This window comes from Triticum urartu, chromosome 3A (genome assembly GCF_056163025.1).
Source record: "Triticum urartu cultivar PI428250 chromosome 3A, HENAU_Tu73, whole genome shotgun sequence".
Classification (NCBI taxonomy): domain Eukaryota; kingdom Viridiplantae; phylum Streptophyta; class Magnoliopsida; order Poales; family Poaceae; genus Triticum; species Triticum urartu.
The window spans coordinates 508,410,186-508,431,507 of NC_141875.1; the positions used below are offsets into that span (position 1 = coordinate 508,410,186).

The 21,322-nt window shown below is 44.7% G+C and overlaps 1 protein-coding gene and 2 non-coding genes across 3 annotated transcripts; all 3 read right to left on the bottom strand.

Annotated features, from left to right (window-relative positions):
• Nucleotides 1–1,910: 1,910 nt before the first annotated feature.
• TRNAK-CUU (transfer RNA lysine (anticodon CUU)) lies at nt 1,911–1,983 on the bottom strand. Its single transcript has one exon. It is a non-coding gene; the product is annotated as a tRNA-Lys (tRNA).
• A 116-nt stretch (nt 1,984–2,099) lies between these two features.
• Nucleotides 2,100–12,480, bottom strand: LOC125544720 (ABC transporter G family member 38). Its single transcript, XM_048708464.2, has 22 exons — nt 12,047–12,480; nt 11,693–11,902; nt 11,363–11,607; nt 11,198–11,274; nt 11,028–11,075; nt 8,739–8,829; nt 8,348–8,649; nt 7,829–8,110; nt 7,426–7,742; nt 7,167–7,327; nt 6,667–6,776; nt 6,437–6,587; nt 6,150–6,293; nt 5,907–6,055; nt 5,140–5,472; nt 4,220–4,510; nt 4,050–4,133; nt 3,781–3,914; nt 3,297–3,524; nt 3,028–3,199; nt 2,700–2,954; nt 2,100–2,592 (listed from the first exon to the last, which is right to left on the bottom strand). Exons 1-22 carry the CDS (start codon nt 12,379–12,381, stop codon nt 2,323–2,325), a joined length of 4,389 nt encoding a protein of 1,462 aa, XP_048564421.1. The 5' UTR covers nt 12,382–12,480; the 3' UTR covers nt 2,100–2,322.
• A 1,071-nt stretch (nt 12,481–13,551) lies between these two features.
• Nucleotides 13,552–13,624, bottom strand: TRNAF-GAA (transfer RNA phenylalanine (anticodon GAA)). Its single transcript has one exon. It is a non-coding gene; the product is annotated as a tRNA-Phe (tRNA).
• Nucleotides 13,625–21,322: the final 7,698 nt, after the last annotated feature.

Consider the following 21,322-nt stretch of genomic DNA (forward strand, 5'->3'; position numbering starts at 1 on the left):
TTTTGATTTTGTTGACAGCCACTACGAAGTGTCCCCAAAAAATAGAACAAGTACATACAAACTTTTAATTCGTTGCCGGTCAATTTAGTAAGAACTTTGACGACAACTGAGCCAGATTTTATACAGAATTTTGATTTGTTGACAGCCAGTACGAAGTGTCATAAAAAAATAGAACGAGTACATAAAAAAATTTGATTTTGTTGCTGGTCAGTTTGAAGTGTCCTCAAAAATTGGAATTTTGATTTGTTGCCGGTCAGTTTGAAGTGTCCTCGAAAAATAGAATTTTGATTTGTTACAGTACAACGCGCGGGCTATTTTGCTAGTTTTTAAAAATTGAATGGGAGCACAGAATACCAATTTAGTAAGAACTTTGACGACAAGTGAGCCAGATTGTACACAGAATTTTGATTTTGTTGACAGCCACTACGAAGTGTCCCCAAAAAATAGAACAAGTACATACAAACTTTTAATTCGTTGCCGGTCAATTTAGTAAGAACTTTGACGACAACTGAGCCAGATTTTATACAGAATTTTGATTTGTTGACAGCCAGTACGAAGTGTCATAAAAAAATAGAACGAGTACATAAAAATTTTTGATTTTGTTGCTGGTCAGTTTGAAGTGTCCTCAAAAATTGGAATTTTGATTTGTTGCCGGTCAGTTTGAAGTGTCCTCGAAAAATAGAATTTTGATTTGTTACAGTACAACGCGCGGGCTATTTTGCTAGTTTTTAAAAATTGAATGGGAGCACAGAATACCAATTTAGTAAGAACTTTGACGACAAGTGAGCCAGATTGTACACAGAATTTTGATTTTGTTGACAGCCACTACGAAGTGTCCCCAAAAAATAGAACAAGTACATACAAACTTTTAATTCGTTGCCGGTCAATTTAGTAAGAACTTTGACGACAACTGAGCCAGATTTTACACAGAATTTTAATTTGTTGACAGCCAGTACGAAGTGTCATAAAAAAATAGAACAAGTACATAAAAAAATTTGATTTTGTTGCTGGTCAGTTTGAAGTGTCCTCAAAAATTGGAATTTTGATTTGTTGCCGGTCAGTTTGAAGTGTCCTCGAAAAATAGAATTTTGATTTGTTACAGTACAACGCGCGGGCTATTTTGCTAGTTTTTAAAAATTGAATGGGAGCACAGAATACCAATTTAGTAAGAACTTTGACGACAAGTGAGCCAGATTGTACACAGAATTTTGATTTTGTTGACAGCCACTACGAAGTGTCCCCAAAAAATAGAACAAGTACATACAAACTTTTAATTCGTTGCCGGTCAATTTAGTAAGAACTTTGACGACAACTGAGCCAGATTTTATACAGAATTTTGATTTGTTGACAGCCAGTACGAAGTGTCATAAAAAAATAGAACGAGTACATAAAAAAATTTGATTTTGTTGCTGGTCAGTTTGAAGTGTCCTCAAAAATTGGAATTTTGATTTGTTGCCGGTCAGTTTGAAGTGTCCTCGAAAAATAGAATTTTGATTTGTTACAGTACAACGCGCGGGCTATTTTGCTAGTTTTTAAAAATTGAATGGGAGCACAGAATACCAATTTAGTAAGAACTTTGACGACAAGTGAGCCAGATTGTACACAGAATTTTGATTTTGTTGACAGCCACTACGAAGTGTCCCCAAAAAATAGAACAAGTACATACAAACTTTTAATTCGTTGCCGGTCAATTTAGTAAGAACTTTGACGACAACTGAGCCAGATTTTATACAGAATTTTGATTTGTTGACAGCCAGTACGAAGTGTCATAAAAAAATAGAACGAGTACATAAAAAAATTTGATTTTGTTGCTGGTCAGTTTGAAGTGTCCTCAAAAATTGGAATTTTGATTTGTTACAGGTTAGTGTGAAGTGTCCCCAAAAAATAGAAAAAGTACAAGCAAATTCATTCGCCCACCATGGGGCTCGAACCCACGACCACAAGGTTAAGAGCCTTGCGCTCTACCAACTGAGCTAGACGGGCTTTGTGTTTAAACTTTGCGGATAGGTTAAATGGCGTAGAAAGTAGCAATGTTGAAATCCGTTAAGCATCCCACATGACACTGCGGATCATACTAGTGCCACTCACAGTAGTCAGATTCTGGAGCCCAAAATGTTCTTTTATGTTTGACCCTTAACTTTTGCACGGTTTCATTTAAAATATTATCAGATACAAAAAGACTACATGGTCTTGCACAATGCTTCCTTGCTTCAGCTACCCATTCGCTCAAACACCAGGGCATAACCATGGGCAGCAAAACTAACACTATAACAAGGGTAGTGCACATGGCAATCTACATGACAAAATGGACGCACATTGTTTCTATCTCTGTTGGAAATTGAACGTCTTTATGCAGTAAGCATATATCATAGCGAAGAAGACAGTGAAGCCAGCCAGCACAACCGCCACGACGCCCATGAAGTCGTTATCATAACCGAAGTAGCTCTTGATGAAAGCTGAGACTTGCTGATCGGGTTGACCAGGCACCTTGATAAGATCTTCCACATCCCCGTACTGTGACACAACAAGCCCGTAAACTGTCCATGCCACCGGGCAAAGCCAATAGTACCAAATCCACCATTTTGGGATTTTCTGAAGTAAAACGGAAGCAAAAGATTAGATGAACCTACAACGACTGCATTGCACAAGGTTCATGTTCTTAAATTAGTTGTAAAGGTAAAAAAGAAGGTGTGGCTCACCGATCTTGCAACGAAGAACCCTGAGAAGAGATTGAAAAAGGAGTAGAATGCAGCGGCAAATATAGAAGCAACTTGACCATTTGGCGATATGGAGACAGTCATCATGCCATAGTAAGTGAAATACAGGAAGGTGAAGAATGAAACATAGAAGAACCAGAAGAACTTTACTAGTGTCCACTCGAAAGACATCATCGGGTAGACGATAAGAGTATAAACCAGAGTCTCAACGAACACATATGGTATCTCCACAACTACCTGAATAGACATATTCAGTGCATTAGTATCAAACAGTTATGCCTTTTCTATTTAACCACTAATGTTTACTGACCTGAGCGAGGGCATAGGGTATAGCTGAGTACATTCCAGCTGCTTGCTCTCTGTAAAATACAGTCCTTTCCACAGCAACAACAGGTTGAACACAGATACAATTCTCGCAGCCAACGAACATGACAGCGGCATACATTGATCCCACAATGACTAAAAGATCACCCGAGCTCCTCCTGCACCAAGTAACAAATAACTGAGCATCCCGTAAATACGCTTTCAAGAAGGATCAATGGTTGTGCACATGATAATAGCTGAGCATTATAAACATACATCTTTAGACCAACCCTCCAGAATATAACCCCCAGCACTAAGGCCGTAACAAATGCAAAGAACATCCTGACGAGGTTGTAATCAGGACTTCTCCAGTAAGTCCACCATTGCTTCCAGAGACAGAATTTAAACTGACCAAAGGAACTCTGTGAGTATTGAGAAGGGAAGTAAAGGTCGCTGGTACCAGGAGGTGGCTTGCTCAGCTCTTTGACTAATGCTTTATTCCGCCTGAAAATATTAATCCACACAAGGAAGTAGTTATAAACGCCTGAAGAGTTCAAGGTGCAGGAAGAAGTTCATTCTTCCGTAAGTTGCGGGATTGAAAGTTCAAACCATAATGGTGTATCACTAATTTACTAGAACAATTTTTAAGTAGTGCATGCTGATGCTGTAATGCTGCCTACGCTTCTTCTAGAAGTTTGTTTCTTTTTAAAAACGTCTCAACCCTATTTACAGGACAAAGTTGAGGGGACACTTCACTTACTGATGCATAGTCGAAGATTTGTAACTTTCGGCAAAATCAATCTTCAGTCGAACTTCTGCTGCTGCAGAGCTTACATCCAACATCCATGTAGCTGGGTTGCACTTCTCTTTGATCTTTGGGACTCCAGGAATTTCCTGATTTGATACATAAAACACAAATATTATGACATGATCTATAGACTTCAAATACAGGAACTCCAAAAAAAAGGTACCCTCATAGTTACAAGGTATATGCATAACGGAGAGTGGTTTGGATATCAGATTGCAGACCTGAAAGTATTCGACAACTTTATGGGAGTTCCTACCCAACGGTCCAGAATATATGACTTGACCTCCTCTTTTCAGTAATAGCAGCTTCCATGGTGAAACCCCAGAAGATTGTCAAGCACCAAAGTTATAAATAGAATATATGAGAAAAAAGTATCCAAAAGATGCATTACCTCATCAAAAGCTTCAAAAATGTCTATACTTGGTTGATGGATGGTGCAGACAACAGTTCTTCCAGTATTGACAGTGTTTCGAACAGTTCTCATGACAATTGCGGCAGCTCTTGCATCAAGACCTGAAGTTGGTTCGTCCATGAAGATAATTGAGGGGTTTGCCACAAGCTCTACAGCAATAGTCAACCTCTTTCTTTGTTCAGTCGACAGACCGTTCACACCAGGGAGACCCACAATAGCATCCTTGAGACCGCTCAGTTCAATTAGTTCCATTACTTCATCCACAAATACCTACAGAAAGAAACAAAAGTTAATCCATCTAAACAGTTAATCAACTTCATTCACCCCACTCAGAAAAAAGGAACTTCACACACAATCTTACTCCAGCAAACACTTCAGTGAGTTGAGTACCATAGTTGCCATACAACTCACTAGGGGTATTAAAAAAGGGTTTTTCATCAACCTGTGGCGACCATGCTATACATTTTTTAATCTAGCACTGTGGCTTGGATCGCGTGGAAGAGGAAACTGAACTAAAAATGCTACAGCCGGTTTTATCCGTGTTGGAATGAACCCGTTTTTAGCACCCCCTACAACTACACAATGGTTTTCACTTTCAGTGAGATTTCAATGAAATTTACTGAATTTCAATGCACACTGCAATATTTACCGTTCGGTCAAAATATTTCAGCAATTTCAGTAGTACACATGAACTCAAATATTTTTCAAAATTTTCAAATATTTGGTTGAATTCAAGTGAATGTTTCGGCCCTTTGGCCGAAATGCAAACCGAAATCACTGAAATTCACTGAATTTTGGTGATTCTGGTTCTTGCTGAAAATTTTCTGAAACTGAAAGTGAAAACCTTGCCAAATGCAACAGTTGGAAAATTGAGGTCGTAATAAGACACAAGAGCGAACCTTCTTCTCTTGATCAGTGACCTCCTTAGGCAGGCGCAGGAAAGCAGAGAAGAGTAGCGACTCTCTGACTGTGATCTGTGGAGAGTGGATGTCATTTTGCTCGCAGTAACCCGACATTCTTGCAAATGTTGCTTGGTTCTTAGGGTAACCAGATATGTAGACTTCCCCTTCAATGTATCCACCAGTCTTCCTCCCAGACAAGACATCCATGAGGGTGGTCTTTCCAGCTCCACTCACACCCATAAGGGCAGTCAAAACCCCAGGGCGAAAAGCGCCAGATATCCCTGACAGCAGCTGAAGCTTATCAGCGGTTACTCCTTGAGTCTTCATCTCCTGACAGATTCGCAGTTTGCAAATGAGATTATATAACAACACTGTGATGCACAACAAATGTGTCATCAAATAACACTCTCAAGTTTGTAAAGATATGTATCCTACATAGTTCATAGGGATGTCATAACAAATATGTTAATTTCATAATTTGCAACCACCAGGTCCTCGCAGAAAATTGCTACGATCATGCATTAGCTGAAAAAAATCCAGGACTGAAAATGGGCTGTTCTAAGAGAACAACATATAACTTGAAGTTCACACTAAAAATGTTTGCCAGCCTAAAAATGATGTATTAAATCAGCGACAATTAATATGGATCGGAGGGAGTACGTAACTATAGCATGATAGGGAAAATCTCATAGTCACAGAACATCAATGGGCAAAGGTACGAGGATGCAGTTTAAGAAAAAGAATAAAGGGACACGCATACATACCGCAGGCATGTCAACATAGTAGTTTATCTCATTGAAAGACATGGAGAGAGGTTCAAACGGAAGAACCATCCCTCTTCCTGGAGCATATCCAACAGACCTATCAGAAGTATTTGGGGAACGGCCACGTAATTGTTCAAGCACCTTATCCACTACAGAATAAGAAACATCGTTAGAACTGGCCAATATAAGAGGCATGTCTTTTTCCGAAGTGTATGTGAGTTTTTTGGGGGGCGGGGAGCTTACATGTGATGATTGAGTTCGGGGATGTAGGTTCTGTTGTTCGAACCGTAGTTCTCTGTGTTATATGTGGCTCCTTCTTTTGCTCAAAGTCATTCTCTGGAAATCCATCAGTTTCTTCAGGCAAGATGGCTTGCGGTTTTCCAATAGCTATGCAAAGTACAAACAACGAATTAATTATCCACACCAAATAACACAGTTGTGTATTTCGAATACACCTATATATTTACGCAGAAAAGAAAGTTGCCAGAATAAGCAAACAATAAAGTTGACAGATGCAAGTCATGACTTACCGTTCAGGTACATGAGCGATAGTGTGAATAGCACATTGAACACAACGGTGAACCCTAGAAGGGCACCTGCTCCAATCCAGTACCACTCCTTGTCAGTGAATACACCTGCATTTTCTAGAACTGCCACTCCCAATGGCCTTCCATCAGCTATCTACTGATACACAAGAAAAAAAGTCAAGTAACATGTTTGTATGAGATAACAGTAGTAAGATGAACATGAGTTAACTTACAGATTGGTCCAGCCACCTCGGAGAATCCATCTCATTGACAGCAAGAGCAATGTATGCATACGTAAGAGGTGAACACCAATAACCCCATACCAGCCATTTTGGAATTGCATCTGTAACAATGAGAAATGGTTGATATTTGAAGTAACACTTGAAATGTCAAAATTAACGGTGATTTATTTCGACTGCTACGTCAAGACTCTATACTGAAAAATGCCAGCTATAAAAAGGTTTAGATAAGTGATTTAGGCCCTTTGAGGTATAAGGTCCCGGTAGTTGTATTTTATTTCAAGAGATAACTTTTCTGATTCATTTGTGAAGAATCTTCATCGATGACAGTAAGTGGCCAAAATGACAGTTCTTGCCTGCGCCTTACATGTATTCCTGTTCAGACACAATCAATAATTTCTGGAGTTGTGTACCAATGGCACCAATTCAACAATGTCCATTATGTTGGCAAGGAGAATGGTAATCTATATGTGATGGTATGCATGGATGATTACCTCTTGGTAGGATGAATCCTCCCATTACAAATATGATCAGAAGGGCAAGAGATCCAGCGGTATTAGTGACGACAACAGTCCTACATAAGCCAGCAACAAGCCTGAACAATCCTCCAGCCGCCTGCTGGATCAAGAATACTATAAGCAGATGTTTGAAGAACCTGCACAATGATGAGCATTGCACTCTTAGGGCCGTAAAGCAAATATTGAGCTCAATAATATTACAATTTTAGTGGACAGAACAATTGAGATGGCCCACCTGCTAGCTTCAGGGGAAAAGCCTATGAGGTAGTAGGTTATTACAACCCAAATTATTGACTCAAGCAAGGCCATAGGGACTTTCAGGAGAACATTTGGAAGTGTAAAATGCCATGGCCGATAGAATAGAAAATCTCTATGTTTGTAGAATACAGGTAGCCTTGCGAGAGTAAGGGTTGCCTCGGCAAAACCATTGAACATGTTAGCTATCATGATAAATATAAGTGCCCCTAGGTAGACTTGGCCATCTTCCTCATTATCTTCATGGAGCGTTGTACGCAAGAAAACCGTTGATGCTACTAGAGCAACTATGATTCCCTTCAAAAGAAAGGAAGACAAAGAATCACATCTATGAATAGATAAGAAAGCACTTCACCATTTAAGGTTATCTTGGATCTAGGTACCTGGACTATTTTGAAAACGTAGATAAATGAGTTTCTCTGCATGAGAAGCCATTCTTTGGAGAACGAGGTCTTGAGAAGCTCTGAAGTTGAAACAGACTGATCGGAGAAAACCAGAGCAGATTTGTGGATTTTTCTCTTGTTGAAAGGAACCGAAAGCTGCTTTTTTAGGCTCTTCCCCATGTGAAATTTCCTGAACTTTAAAACAAATTCAGGTACTGATACATAGTGATAAGGCTTTTCATTCTGTATCCAGTATTGCGCCTGATCTTTCTTTGATGTAACCTGTGAAAAGTTGCATTTGTGAGAAAGGAAAATTGGATGTACTAACTATAAAAAATTGATCGTACCAACTCTTGCATGTAAACTGGATGTGTTAAGGCACATGAAATCGTAAATAAGCTACTAAAGCTCTAGAAATGATGTTTACCGTTAAAAAAAAAGTTTATATAGTCTTCACTACATATACCCATGCTGAATTAGTGAGATCCGTAGTAATTTGGACTTTTTAATGCTACGAACCTCTTGCAAGAAATCAGCAGCTCCTTTCCTCTCGGGGCAGCGGAAGCCGCACCTCTCGAAGAACTCGAGCACGTACTCCCTGGGACCCTGGTAGACGATCTGCCCCTCGGAGAGCAGCATGACGTCGTCGAAGAGGTCGAAGATCTCCGGCGCGGGCTGCAGCAGCGACACCAGCACGGTAGCCTCGCCCAGGTGGACAATCTGCTGGATGCACCTGACGACCTGGTAGGTGGTGGAGCTGTCCAGGCCGGTGGATATCTCGTCCATGAACAGCACCTTGGTCGGGCCGACCAGCATCTCCCCTGCAACCAAATCAGTCAATACGACGTCACCAATGGCGAGAAGAATGCAACAGAATCACTGTTAATTGAGGGACGCGCCCAAAAACTACCTGTTGTGAGGCGCTTCTTCTGCCCGCCGGAGATGCCGGTCCGCATGTCGTCGCCGACCATGACGTCGGCGCACATGTCCAGCCCGAGGATCTGCACACACCAGCGGCATCAGGCATGGGGACATCATGGCCAATGCGCCGCGGATCGTTGGGAGGCGAGGAGAGAGAGGAAGGCGAGGCCTTCTTGGGTGCGGCAAAGAAGCGAACGCCTTGTCTGCAACTTCCCCCGCCTATCTACTCTATTTTCGGCTGTCTAAAACGATCACCGGAATCAAACAAGTTCCGAACTCCCGATGTGGCGACCCATTCGGCTCCGGCATGGCACCGCCAGTAAAGCTGCCGGCCGCCAGTCCGGCAGCAGGAGACGGTGGCGCGAACGCGGCAAGACATTCGTGCTCTGCTCGAGTAAATTTGACTTTCCACGGTGCTAGTATTGTTTTTCTAGGATCCAGAAGATCTATTATAAAAATTATTCAGAAATGGAAATACAAATCACCCCAAAATTAAAAAAAGAAAGATATCCAGGTCTGACAACTACCGCCAGTAGAACAAGCCATCGAAGCGCCGTTGTTGTTGCTTCCGTACCAGAGCCGACCTGACCTTGTCGATAACAGTCGAGAAGTCTTCGTGCAGGCGCCCCTAAGGATCAGCGCCTCTGGGGCCGTGGCCATCGTCGTTGAACTCTTGAATCGTTTTGAAGAACCTGACAAGGAAACCCTAACCTCGCGGCTTCGAGGAGCGGGATCTATGCCGGAGCTCCATCGAATCCATCTCGATGGATAAACTCGAGGAGGATAAGAACTCGGGAGACTAGCTTGAGGATGAAGCATTGCTATCCACCCGGACGCCACCTGGGGAGGGCTAAGAATCCTAACCCACCTACTAGCCGGAGCTAGGCACCAGGATTTCCCTCCCCATCACCGGGTTCTGAAACGACGAGCAGAGGGAAGGGGAATCCACAGACCCATCGGCAAAAATCGAGGGGGGAGGGGACTTTGCCCTAGTGGCCTATTTTGTGCCTGGCCTATCACATTGCTATTATGTACCTAACTTTTTTAAAATAAACACGGTCGCGGTGCTTCTCTAGCCCTTCCCCTACAAAGCTACAATTCTAAAAAAAAAAATCTTTCAGGAGTTAGAGCACACCTACCTTCTCTCGAACATCTAACTGCTCAAAATTTGAAGCGGTACTCGGCAAACTAAGCCTGCTTAAATTTGAGTAGTTCCCACCATTTATCGCTCAACATTCTCTCTCCTCACAATTGCTGGTATTCATGGTGCAAACACCAATGCGCCGCCCTAACAACGGCGGGCCGACTGATTTTGCATCTAAATTGTGATGCCGATGTAGTTCCCTACCCGAGCCGGGTACAAACTATGAGGAGCATTCCCATGATCCCGATGCATTTGTCAGCGTGTTGGGACCGAAATTGCAACAGAAGTGTGTGGTAATAGTCACACCAGCTATGTCGAGCTCAGAGGAGGACGGCGACAATGAGGAGCAAGCCACCGACGAGGTGCAAATCCTCTCATGGGAGGTGACCAAGCATGAGACGAGCACGCTCTAAATTCCACGCCGAGTGCCGACCGCCAAGCGATGCAGGAGCACCTCGCCATTTGAGGTGGCGGTGGAGTTCGAACACGACGTAGCGGTGAACCGTGCGACCTCGACGACGATGGAGGGACCGGGACGCGATGTTCGCGAAGCTCGGCGACTCCGACAAGGAGCCGATGTCGTGGATTAGGAGGCGCACTCACGAACACGAGGCATCGTGCTTTCGCAAGGATGCGGTCATTGACCTCTCCTCTGATGAGGAGTAGTTTTAGCTTTGATTTTATGTTTAATGAGTGGTAGTTTCAAACTATAAGGTGTATTAGTTTTTTTCAAAGTCAACCATATGCACTTTACCAAATTTTTAGAATGAGGTATCAATATTAACATATCAAACTTGTATGATTATATCTATCATGAAAAGTATTGTCATATCTTTTTATTGTAGATATTGATAATTTATTATATAATCTTGGTCGAACATACATAAGTTTGACTTGAATGAAAACTGATCACCCTATATTCTAAAACGGAGGGGGTATAATTAAGCACAAGAGTATCTGAATCTAGTTTCAGTTTGTGCTTGAAACGAGCATGTGTGCAAAATCGAGCTTTAGAAGAGTTAAAAATTCAGAGGAAGGGCTAGGCGCAAAGAATTCCTCAAAATTTGAGGTGTTAGGTTGTAGGGTGTCGTTTCAGGAGTCAGAGTATGGGGAAACGCCTAGAGACGTTCTTACCCTGAGAATGTAGTCTGTCTGCAGTGTGCTCCCTTCGACTGAAGTGGCCTGCAGGTCAATACAAGAGAATTAAACTCAACATCAGCAGCAAGATAGACCAAAGTGTTGCATGATAATAGGTCATGAATGGTTCCAGGGTCGAGAGAGTGGGTATATAACTGTATATATACCTTCATGAAGAGGTCAACCTCTGGGTCAGGATAAATCCCCAGCTGCCTCTCCTTCTTGGTCAGCTCCTGGAGCAACTCTGCACGCGAAACATCGTCGATCAGTCTCAAGAACTGCTGGTGCCTGGTGCCACCACGCGCGCGATCGATACAGGACGGACAGCTCACCGTATCTGTGGCCTACCCCCTGGCACCTGGCGGAGAAGTGGAGGGTCTCCTTGACGGTCATCTCGCCGGCGTGGACGTCGTTCTGGCTGATGTACGCCGCCGTCTTCTGCGGCACGAACTCGTCCAGGGCGTAGCCGTTGTACGTCACCTCCCCGCGCACCTTCAGAGTGGGGTCCAACTTGCCGGCCAGCGCCAGCAGAAGCGTCGTCTTGCCTGAAGACGGTGGGCCGAGCAGGAGTGTCATCCTGGAGCGAGGGAAAACATCAATTTGAATTCAGGCCTCATCATCATTGGTTAAAGGAAAAATATGGTCTGTGTGGGAGTAGGTACCTGGACGGCCTTACGACGCCTGAGACGTCCTTGAGAATGTGGAGGGTCTTGGTCTTGGCGAGGCTGACCCCGGCGAGCCCCAGCATGGCGTCCACCGTGTCCAGCGTCGCGTTCGCCAACGTCGGCAGCGCGCGGCTCCCGACGTGGCACTCCGCCTCCACGTTCAGGCTCTTGAACCTCACCTCCGCCGTCGGGATCACGATGCCCGCGCTGCCAAAACCAAAACACGACACGAACAACAATTAATCTCTAAGACGCATGCATGGTCACCACCCCGTGCACTGCACTCGCTCTCCTGCATGCCTTGAAACATCACACGCATATACTAGATGTAGTACATGTTGAGGTACGTACCGATCAATGCGCGCGCGGAGCTTCTTGAGGAAGCGCTCGTTGTCCTCGTCGGCGACCCGGAAGACGCTCTCCACGAAGGCCTGCCGCTGGGGGCCCTCCAGCATGCGCACGTCCACCTCCTCGTGCGCGAACCGCCGGCGCCCGGCCTGGGCCTCGGACCGCAGGATGCCCGTGCGCAGCCGCTCGAACGACGGCAGCCGCTCCAGCGCCGCCCACCGCAGCGCCTCCTCATCGTCGCTCTCCCCTGCCCCGCTCCGCCGCCGGGAGGACCCGCCGGAGAAGTAGACGCTCACGTCCGGGCTCACGCTCTGCAGGCTGCGGCTTATCATCTCCATGGCGCCCGTGCATGCGTGCACTGCCTCGGTCTCGGTTGGCTATCGTCGTTATTACTGCGGGTTCGCGTATATGTAATATGTTGTCGACATGGCACGCATTGACAGACAGCGTAACGCAAACGTACCAAAGCTTGTGCTTAGAAGATGCCGGCTACATCGGCCGGCAGGATTCGTCACCTTTGACGTGGATGGATTGCTCCATTCCCAGCTTGTTTTCGGGACATGGACGGATTAGGATATGCCAGCGTTCTGCAGGACAGCTCCGGTACGTACTGTCACACGCACATTGTGTGGCGTCGTGGAAGGATAGGTGGGGACATGGAGCGCTCGTTCTACACTAGTGGCGGCAGGATTCTTCGACGGGACCAAACCAAACGGGTGCGTGCATGAAAGCCAAATGGTGAAGGGCGGGCATCTTGGTGTCCCAGTCGCATATTGGTGCCACTCTGATTGGAGCTGGGCGTCGGCGTCGCCTCTGAAGCGTTCAATGATTTGGGCGAAAGGTGACATTTCCATTGCCTGGGCTAATTAGGCGACAAAAGGGGCATCAGACGGGCGGATGGAGTAACCTGGATTTATATCCCTCGCCTGGCCGGATGTGGGAGACTGGTTAAGTGCCACTGTAGTCGCTGCCACTTGCTACACATGATTACGATGTTAACTATGCACTGCTGGTAGGTGGATGCGAAAAGGTCCCAGCTGTGGTGAAATGAGAAAAGGTCCCAGTTGTGATGAGCTCGGCCTCCTCGATGATAAGGTCCTTGGCTTGGTTGGAGCTAGCGTCGCGTCGGTTTTAATTTCTACCGGCCAGGCCGGACAAAAATGACAACATTGGTGACATAGCTGCCTACGGAAGTGCGGGCCAATACTATAGCTATAGCACCAATTGGTCAAAAGTGCCTTGGCAAATGCACTGACCGCAAAGAAAATCATGCATGAGAGCCAAAGTGTGAGCTTGGCCTCCTCGATGATCAGGTGCTTGGCTGGATTGGAGCTAGCATCGGGTTTTCTGCACAAGCGAAGCCGGGACAAATGACAACGTTATGATTCTCGCCGTTCTTCCCTGCAGCGTTATTACTGACATAGCTGCCTACGGATCAAAGGTATAGTATATATACGGGCACCGATTTGGTAAAAAAGGTACCTTGACAACCGCAACAAAAATAAGCATGCGGTGAGCGTGGATCGAACACGCGACCTTCAGATCTTCAGTCTGACGCTCTCCCAACTGAGCTATCCCCGCATGATGTTATTTTGTCACCCATAAAGATCATATTTTCCTCTTAATTTTCGAGATTCGAGTGCTACAGAAAATGGACAGTGTTTGTAGAACTAATGAATTACTCTCAAGGGAAAGCATGAGGATTACACTTACATATATTTGGAATTACTTTGCGTATGACGGAATTTGGTCCAATGTCGGAACGATGGTACAAGAGGGCGCTTGGGACGTACAGGGATCGGACAACTTTTGCCGTACATGAAGTAGCCGTCTTTACATAGTATTAAATAACCTCTCCAGTGTAGTATTCTGCTATGGACATTGTATGAAAATTTCAGAAGTGACAACTTTTACAGTGGCAAATGATAATTGTATATTTTTTACATGCATGACATATCAAAGTGCATACTCGTTCGAAACAAAATGCACAAATTGACAAGTTCTCGCATTCATAAATAGAGCATAGATGTTCCAGTACCGAATCACGATCTACACTCTAATACAAAAAAGATGCTACATCTGATTTTAGATTTAAGAGACACAAACACATCTAAAACATATTTGATAGGATAGTCAATCTATAAAAATTCCAAGAACAATAGAAAATGTGCAAACATATGCGGCCAAGATTTCTGTGCTTGATAAAGTATGGAGAAAAACTTGTTCAAAATATTACAAGATTTCTAGTATGCTGATTGAACTTTGGTTGTTTTTAGCATAAGGGGGTGATTTTAGTCTGCTAGAATGTTTGCAGCCTTTTTCAAGTTGGATCAAAAACATCTACAACAGAGCTTTTCTTTCCCCTCTCGCAAGGCGACTAGGGAAATCCTTCCTCTTCTCGATCTTCACCGGCGGGCCAGTGGATTTGTATCCCCTCCGCCTGCCGCTCCAGCGCCCGGTGGCGGGGAGGGAATTTTTGATGCCTCGGATCTGGCTAGTAGATAGTGTTGGGGAACACAGTATTTCAAAAAAATTCCTACGATCACGCAAGATCTATCTAGGAGATGTATAGCAACGACAGGGGAGAGTGTGTCTACGTACCCTTGTAGACAGAAAGCGGGAGCGTTTAATAACACGGTTGATGTAGTCGAATGTCTTTGCGATCCAACCGATCCAAGTACCGAACATACGGCACCTCCGCGATCAGCACACGTTCAGCTCGGTGACGTCCCTCGAACTCTTGATCCAGTTGAGGCCGAGGGAGGGTTCCGTCAGCATGACGGCGTGGCGACGATGATGATGAAGTTTACCGGCGCAGGGCTTCGCCTAAGCACTACGAAGATATGACCGAGGTGTGTAACTGTGGAGGGGGGCACCGCACACGGCTAAGAGAAACTTTGGTGTGCCTTTGGGGTGCCCCCGTCCCACGTATATAAAGGGGGGGAGGAGAGGTGGCCGGTCCTAGGGGGCGCGCCATGGGGGGAGTCCTACTTGGACTCCTAGTCCAAGTAGGATTCGGTCCCCCCCTTTCCTAGTCCAAGTAGGAGAAGAAGAGAAAGAGGAGAGAAGAGAAGGAAGGAGGGGGGCGCCGCCCCCTCCCCTTGTCCAATTTGGACTGGGAAAGGGGGGGTGCCACCTCTGGCCGGCCCTCTCTCTTCTCCACTAAGGCCCATTGTGTCCCATTAACTTCCGGGGGGGTCCGGTAACCCCCAGTACTCTGAAACTTATCTGAAACGACCCGAACCATTCCGGTGTCCGAATGTAGCCTTCCAATATATGAATCTTTATGTATCGACCATTTCGAGACTCCTCGTAATGTCCGTGATCTCATCCGGGACTCCGAACAAACTTCGGTTCATCAAAACACGAAACTCATAATATAAATCGTCATCGAACGTTAAGCGTGCGGACCCTATGGGTTCGAGATCTATGTAGACATGACCGAGACATATCTCCGGTTAATAACCAATAGAGGAACCTGGATGCTCATATTGGCTCCTACATATTCTACGGAGATCTTTATTGGTCAAACCACATAACAACATACGTTGTTCCCTTTGTCATCGGTATGTTGCTTGCCCGAGATTCGATCGTCGGTATCATCATACATAGTTCAATCTCGTCATCGGCAAGTCTCTTTAGTCGTTCCGTTATGCATCATCCCATGGCTAACTCATTAGACACATTGCTTGCAAGGCTCATAGTGATGTGCATTACCGAGAGGGCCCAGAGATACCTCTCCAATACACGGAGTGACAAATCCTAATCTCGATCTATGCCAACTCAACAAACACCATCGGAGACACCTGTAGAGCATCTTTATAATCACCCAATTACGTTGTGACATTTGATAGCACACTAAGTGTTCCTCCGGTATTCGGGAGTTGCATAATCTCATAGTCATAGGAACATGTATAAGTCATGAATAAAGCAATAGCAATAAACTAAACGATCATAGTGCTAAGCTAATGGATGGGTCTTGTCCATCACATCATTCTCTAATGATGTGATACCGTTCATCAAATGACAACACATGTCTATGGTTAGGAAACTTAACCATCTTTGATTAACGAGCTAGTCAAGTGGAGGCATACTAGGGACACTCTATTTTGTCTATGTATTCACACATGTACTAAGTTTTCAGTTAATACAATCCTAGCATGAATAATAAACATTTATCATGATATAAGGAAATATAAATAACAACTTTATTATTGCCTCTAGGGCATATTTCCTTCAGTCTCCCACTTGCACTAGAGTCAATAATCTAGTTCACATCGTCATGTGATTTAACACCAATAGTTCACACATTTATGTGATTAGTTCACTGTCGGTGTCAAAACCGGCAGATCTCGGGGTAGGGGGTCCCGAGCTGTGGATTGAGGATCAATGGTAACAGGGACGATGAACACGGTGTTTTTACCCAGGTTCGGGCCCTCTCTATGGAGGTAAAACCCTACGTCCTGCTCTTGTTTATATCAATGGAGTATCAAGTACAGAGTTGATCTACCTCGAGATCATGTATTGTGGTCTATACCCTAGAGGTATGATGAGTAATGTCATAATGATCTAGCCTATATCTATCAACTAGCCTAGCCTCGGTTTATATAATGCACCAGAGGCCTAGGATAACAAGAGCCCTAGTCGAATGCGCCTGTGGGGAGGAGTCCTTGTCTTGATCATCAAGTCTTGTGGAATCTTCCTCGTGTATACATTGGTTGTCCGAACTGGCCCATGAGTATACGGCCATGGGGGTCCTCGGCCCAATCTAACTGATCGGGAGACGATGTGGTGAGTACCCCCTAGTCCAGGACACCGTCAGTAGCCCCCTGAACCGATCTTCAAGTTGGGGACGCTCCTTGATTCTTCCGAATTGTTCTTCATCTTCGGTCGTCGGTCTTGAAAACTGGTTCAACAAATCATCTCATATTCAATCTTGAGGATCGTCGAAGTGAATCCGGAGAGTTTACATCGGGTATCCGAGGAGCCACTTTAAGTTATCGGCCTTTATCAATGCCTTGTTATTTTTTACGCCACACCTCGGGTTTGAAGTTGTTCCCGTGCGGCGGTGTCCTCTTACATCTGAGCTCCAACGCCGGACTGCATTCGAGATATCTTTTATAGCCGAGCACCAATGCCGGACTATATCTGAGGTGTCATAGATCACCTTGGCTTGAAGAAGTCTGAGGGAGGTTATCCAAGTTTAACGCTGAAAAGTTCTCTATGGAACGAGCCATTCGAATCCGAGCTTTATGCCGGAACACTTCCGAGCTCCAACGATGGTCAGCGTCCGAGGTGTTGTAAACTACCTCGGTCTTTTAAAATATTAAACGAATTCAGCCGAGCTTAATGCCGAAAATGCCCTCTATGGAGCCAGCCACTGGCACCCGAGCTTTATGCCGGACTGCTTCCAAGGTGGTGCACCACCCCGACCGTGGGCTGATTTTTTGTGAATTTTTTTGATTGGGCAATTTATTCTCTGCTGAGATATATAGCCAGTATATATATATATATATGTCCAGTAGCCCTCAAGGTGTGTGTCGGTCTAAAACCCGAGATGCACCTGAAGGAAAACATAAAACTGCTAATCCTAGTAGCCCCTGAGACTCAGGTCGATTTGCGAAATCGTCTTAAGGATCAACTCCTAGCTCGGCAGCATACGTAGGAATAGAAACACAGTGTAATATGTTAGAAATAGTGTCGACGGACAGGCCCTTGAGAAAGGGTTGTGAGAAGTCACCGTGATATATCAGCTTGATGCCAGATAAGTCCTAGATGGTACTTATTGTTGTCCGAAGACGCACTTGCCCATAGTTCGGTCATGCCGAACACTGAGCACTTTGAATTCTCTGCATTGAATAAGTAATGCAGTAGCCCCCGAGACACTGGTCGGGTGGCAACACCAGATCAGGGGATTGATGTGCCCCTTTGATATTTATAAATAATGAGCGCGAAGCCCAGTAGCCCCCGAGCCTTGATGTGGGCACAGGTGGCCGAATTAAGGATCAATATCCGTTTGACAGAAAATTTTGTTGTGTTTAACACAAACGTCTTGGAAAGAGAATAAAGATCTCTTAAAAGAGCTTAGGGCTGGTCGAAGTCCAAGCTCGCCAAGGTAGGCCCCAAGGGGTTTTAAAAGGTGGATTGCAGTAAATGGATTTTACTCGCAATTTTTATGTGTAATGATTCTATGTACCCAAGTACTTTACATCATTAATGCTCAGATCCGCATTGTACAAAACTTTATTGACCGACCATCGGCTTCAACCTCCTCGGCCAGTGGTCAGGGAGTGTTTGTCCTACTTTATAAAGCCTTTACAAGGACCAAGGTTTACGACAAACAAGGCAATCCGGCCATATGGCTTTATAAACAAAGGTATGCGGAGAGAATGTTATATTACTGTTTGATGTAAGAAACATCTCCCAAAGAAAATAATCTCGCTATCGGTTCCTGTCTTTGGGTTGTCATGCCGACCATGATCATGAAACCTCAACTCCGATCGATGCGGGAGAAAAATATTGAGGATTTAGTTCAGGGAAAGTTCCCGAACTCTATGGTATTAAGGAACCAAAATTTTCACTTCCGTCGTTGCCGACCAATGTGATCCTTTAAGATTGCTAGCTTTCAGCTTCACTCAGTCTGAGGTACTAACTCGGATGACCCTGTATTACCCTGTAGTAACAATCACAGAGGTGCTCCCTTTACCGCCTAGCCGAACAATCGGGAACGTAGGGGTAAGCATAGGAGCCAGGCAACCCAGCTTGGCCAAAATCTTAAGTCAAATTGATGCATATTTATGGCTTTATAACGATGATTATGGAAGGCAACCCTTGTATATTAAATACAAATGACGATGATATGTTTATTTTGACTCCATTGCGGCCGTTTATTAGTTGAAAGTGGCCCATCGTTGGCTTCTACGCCTTTGTAGATACTATGCATGGTTTCTCTGTGATAACAAGGCAACCCTTAGCCGACGTCTCGGTGCCCAAAGGCGGTTGTGTTAGCGGAAACGAGGCAATCAGATATGCGGGCTTTATAACTTTCACTTAGTCATAGGAGCTTTAAACTGGGGAAGCTAGCTACGAGCCCCCGGTTAGTGTTCGATGATAGCCGAGGTCAAGCCGTAAACACTTCGGCAATGTTATGAACGGACCATCATTTAACATAGTCATCGGATCGCTAACCAATTTACGCTTATTGTGACAGTCAGTTTTCGACTTTCTCCACTGAGGTGCTTAACCATGCGAGCTGGAAGCACAATCGCAGTGGTTGTCTCTTTGCACACCTAGCCGAACAAAGCGGAACGTAGGAGGCAAGCACAGGAGTCGGACAACCCAACTATTGACCAAAGACACAATTCGAAACTGATGCATATGTAGCAATATCCGAGAATGTTTTTGCCGAATCTCTAAAGGTGTCTGGCGTTGCACTGCGAGACTTATGATGGAAACTCACAAATTTTTAAAAGTGCCATAGGCTTGGAAAACCAAAAAACCTCAGTAAAAACTTGACGTCTGAACTAGATCAAGCGTTCGGTGCCAATCCGAAAATTGGTCTTAGAAAAAAATGTGCTTCTGTCGTGCTTTAACATGACACATCCGATCTCAAGACTTCAAGCGGGTCAGCCTACGGCTTCAAGCTCCTTATCCTGAAGGCGGAGTGCTTCACCGAGGCCAGTTTAGCGAACTAAACTCGAGCGGCTTTAGAGAGAAGCTAGGCTATCTGGCTATTGACCATGCACTCGAGTCAAAAAAGAAGCTGTAGAAAAGACTTTGCAACGACCAAGAAGAAAACACATTTACTATAAAACAGCTCATATAAATTTTAAGAGCCCCCAGTAAACTTGGGTAAAAGAATTTTATGTATAATGATTGTATGTACCGAAGTACTTATATCATATCGGTGTTCACCCGAACTTTAAACGCGTCTTAACCGACCGTCGACTTCTCCCTCTTCGGTCAAGGGCCGAAAAGTGTTATGTACTCCACCTATCAAGAATATCGACGATGTTTCCGATAACTAGACAATTAGGCCATAAGGCTGTAACAGACAAAGCGCGTTTAGGGAACTTATGCTATATTACTGACGAAGTGTAAGAAGCATCTTCGAAGAAAATAGTACCCCCACCGATACCTTTCTTCGGTTGCTCATTGTTACTATGATACTTGTGCAATAGATTTTTTATACTCATGAGTTCCGTTGTCTGCCGACCATGATTGGAAACAGTAAGAGCGCTAGCTTTCGGCTTCACCCAGTCTGAGGTACTAACTCGGATGACCCGGTAGTAACAATCACAGAGGTGCTCCCTTTACCGCCTAGTCGAACAATCGGGAATGTAGGGGTAAGCACAGGAGCCAGGCAACCCAGCTTGCGAAACACTTAAATCAACATGGTGCATATTGTGGCGTAATACACGAACAAGGAACGAAGCCATACAAGTATAATCATATGCAAGAGGAAAGGCTTCATAAAGGAAGCCCCTAAATAAACGGGGTATTTGAATTTGTGTGTCACAAACAAAGTTTTGGCAAGGAATTTTGTCACAAACAACTTTTTGCCAAAAAGTATAATGCTTGGTCGAACCGAACAAAATTTAAAACTGAAAGTTTTTTAGTATGAAAGCGACTTAGCTGGTTAATGTGCTCGGTGTTGATGACGCGATTTGGGCTTGTGGCGAGACGAAGACGCCCATTGATCTGTGAGGATCCGACAAGGTTCGCAGTCCTCGGCATGGCCGAGGTCCCAGCCTCCAAGCCCGAGGTGTCCGAGTAAGGAGTTCAGCACTCTGAGGTAGTGACACGGCTCGGCCAATGCAGGCCGGAAGAGTGACACTGAAGTCCCCGACGTGGTTTAATGAAGTGATGACGAAGCCCCCGGTTCAGCCAAGGTGACAGCGCTGCCCAATCCGGATCATTTACCTGTGCACAGAAGATAGTGTAAGCCAGAGATAACCGTAATAAAAAAGGTTGCATGATTAATTATTCATGCAAAGTGAGTAATAAAAGAAATATGGCCCGTGCGCCAAACACCCAACGAGGTAGGACCCTCTTGATGATGCCGAAGTCCCCGAGGCAACCGAACATGTTGGTATGGCAATTCAACCAATAAGATAATCATGCGAGCCGATTTATGCCAATTGGGACGATGACGTTGGCTTGCCGAAGTGACCGCGTGACACGGTCGAAGTCGATCACCTACACACATAAAATAGTGCGATCCAAAATGAATAATATAAATATATATAAAATCCTTGCGTAATTGATTTTCGCAAAAAT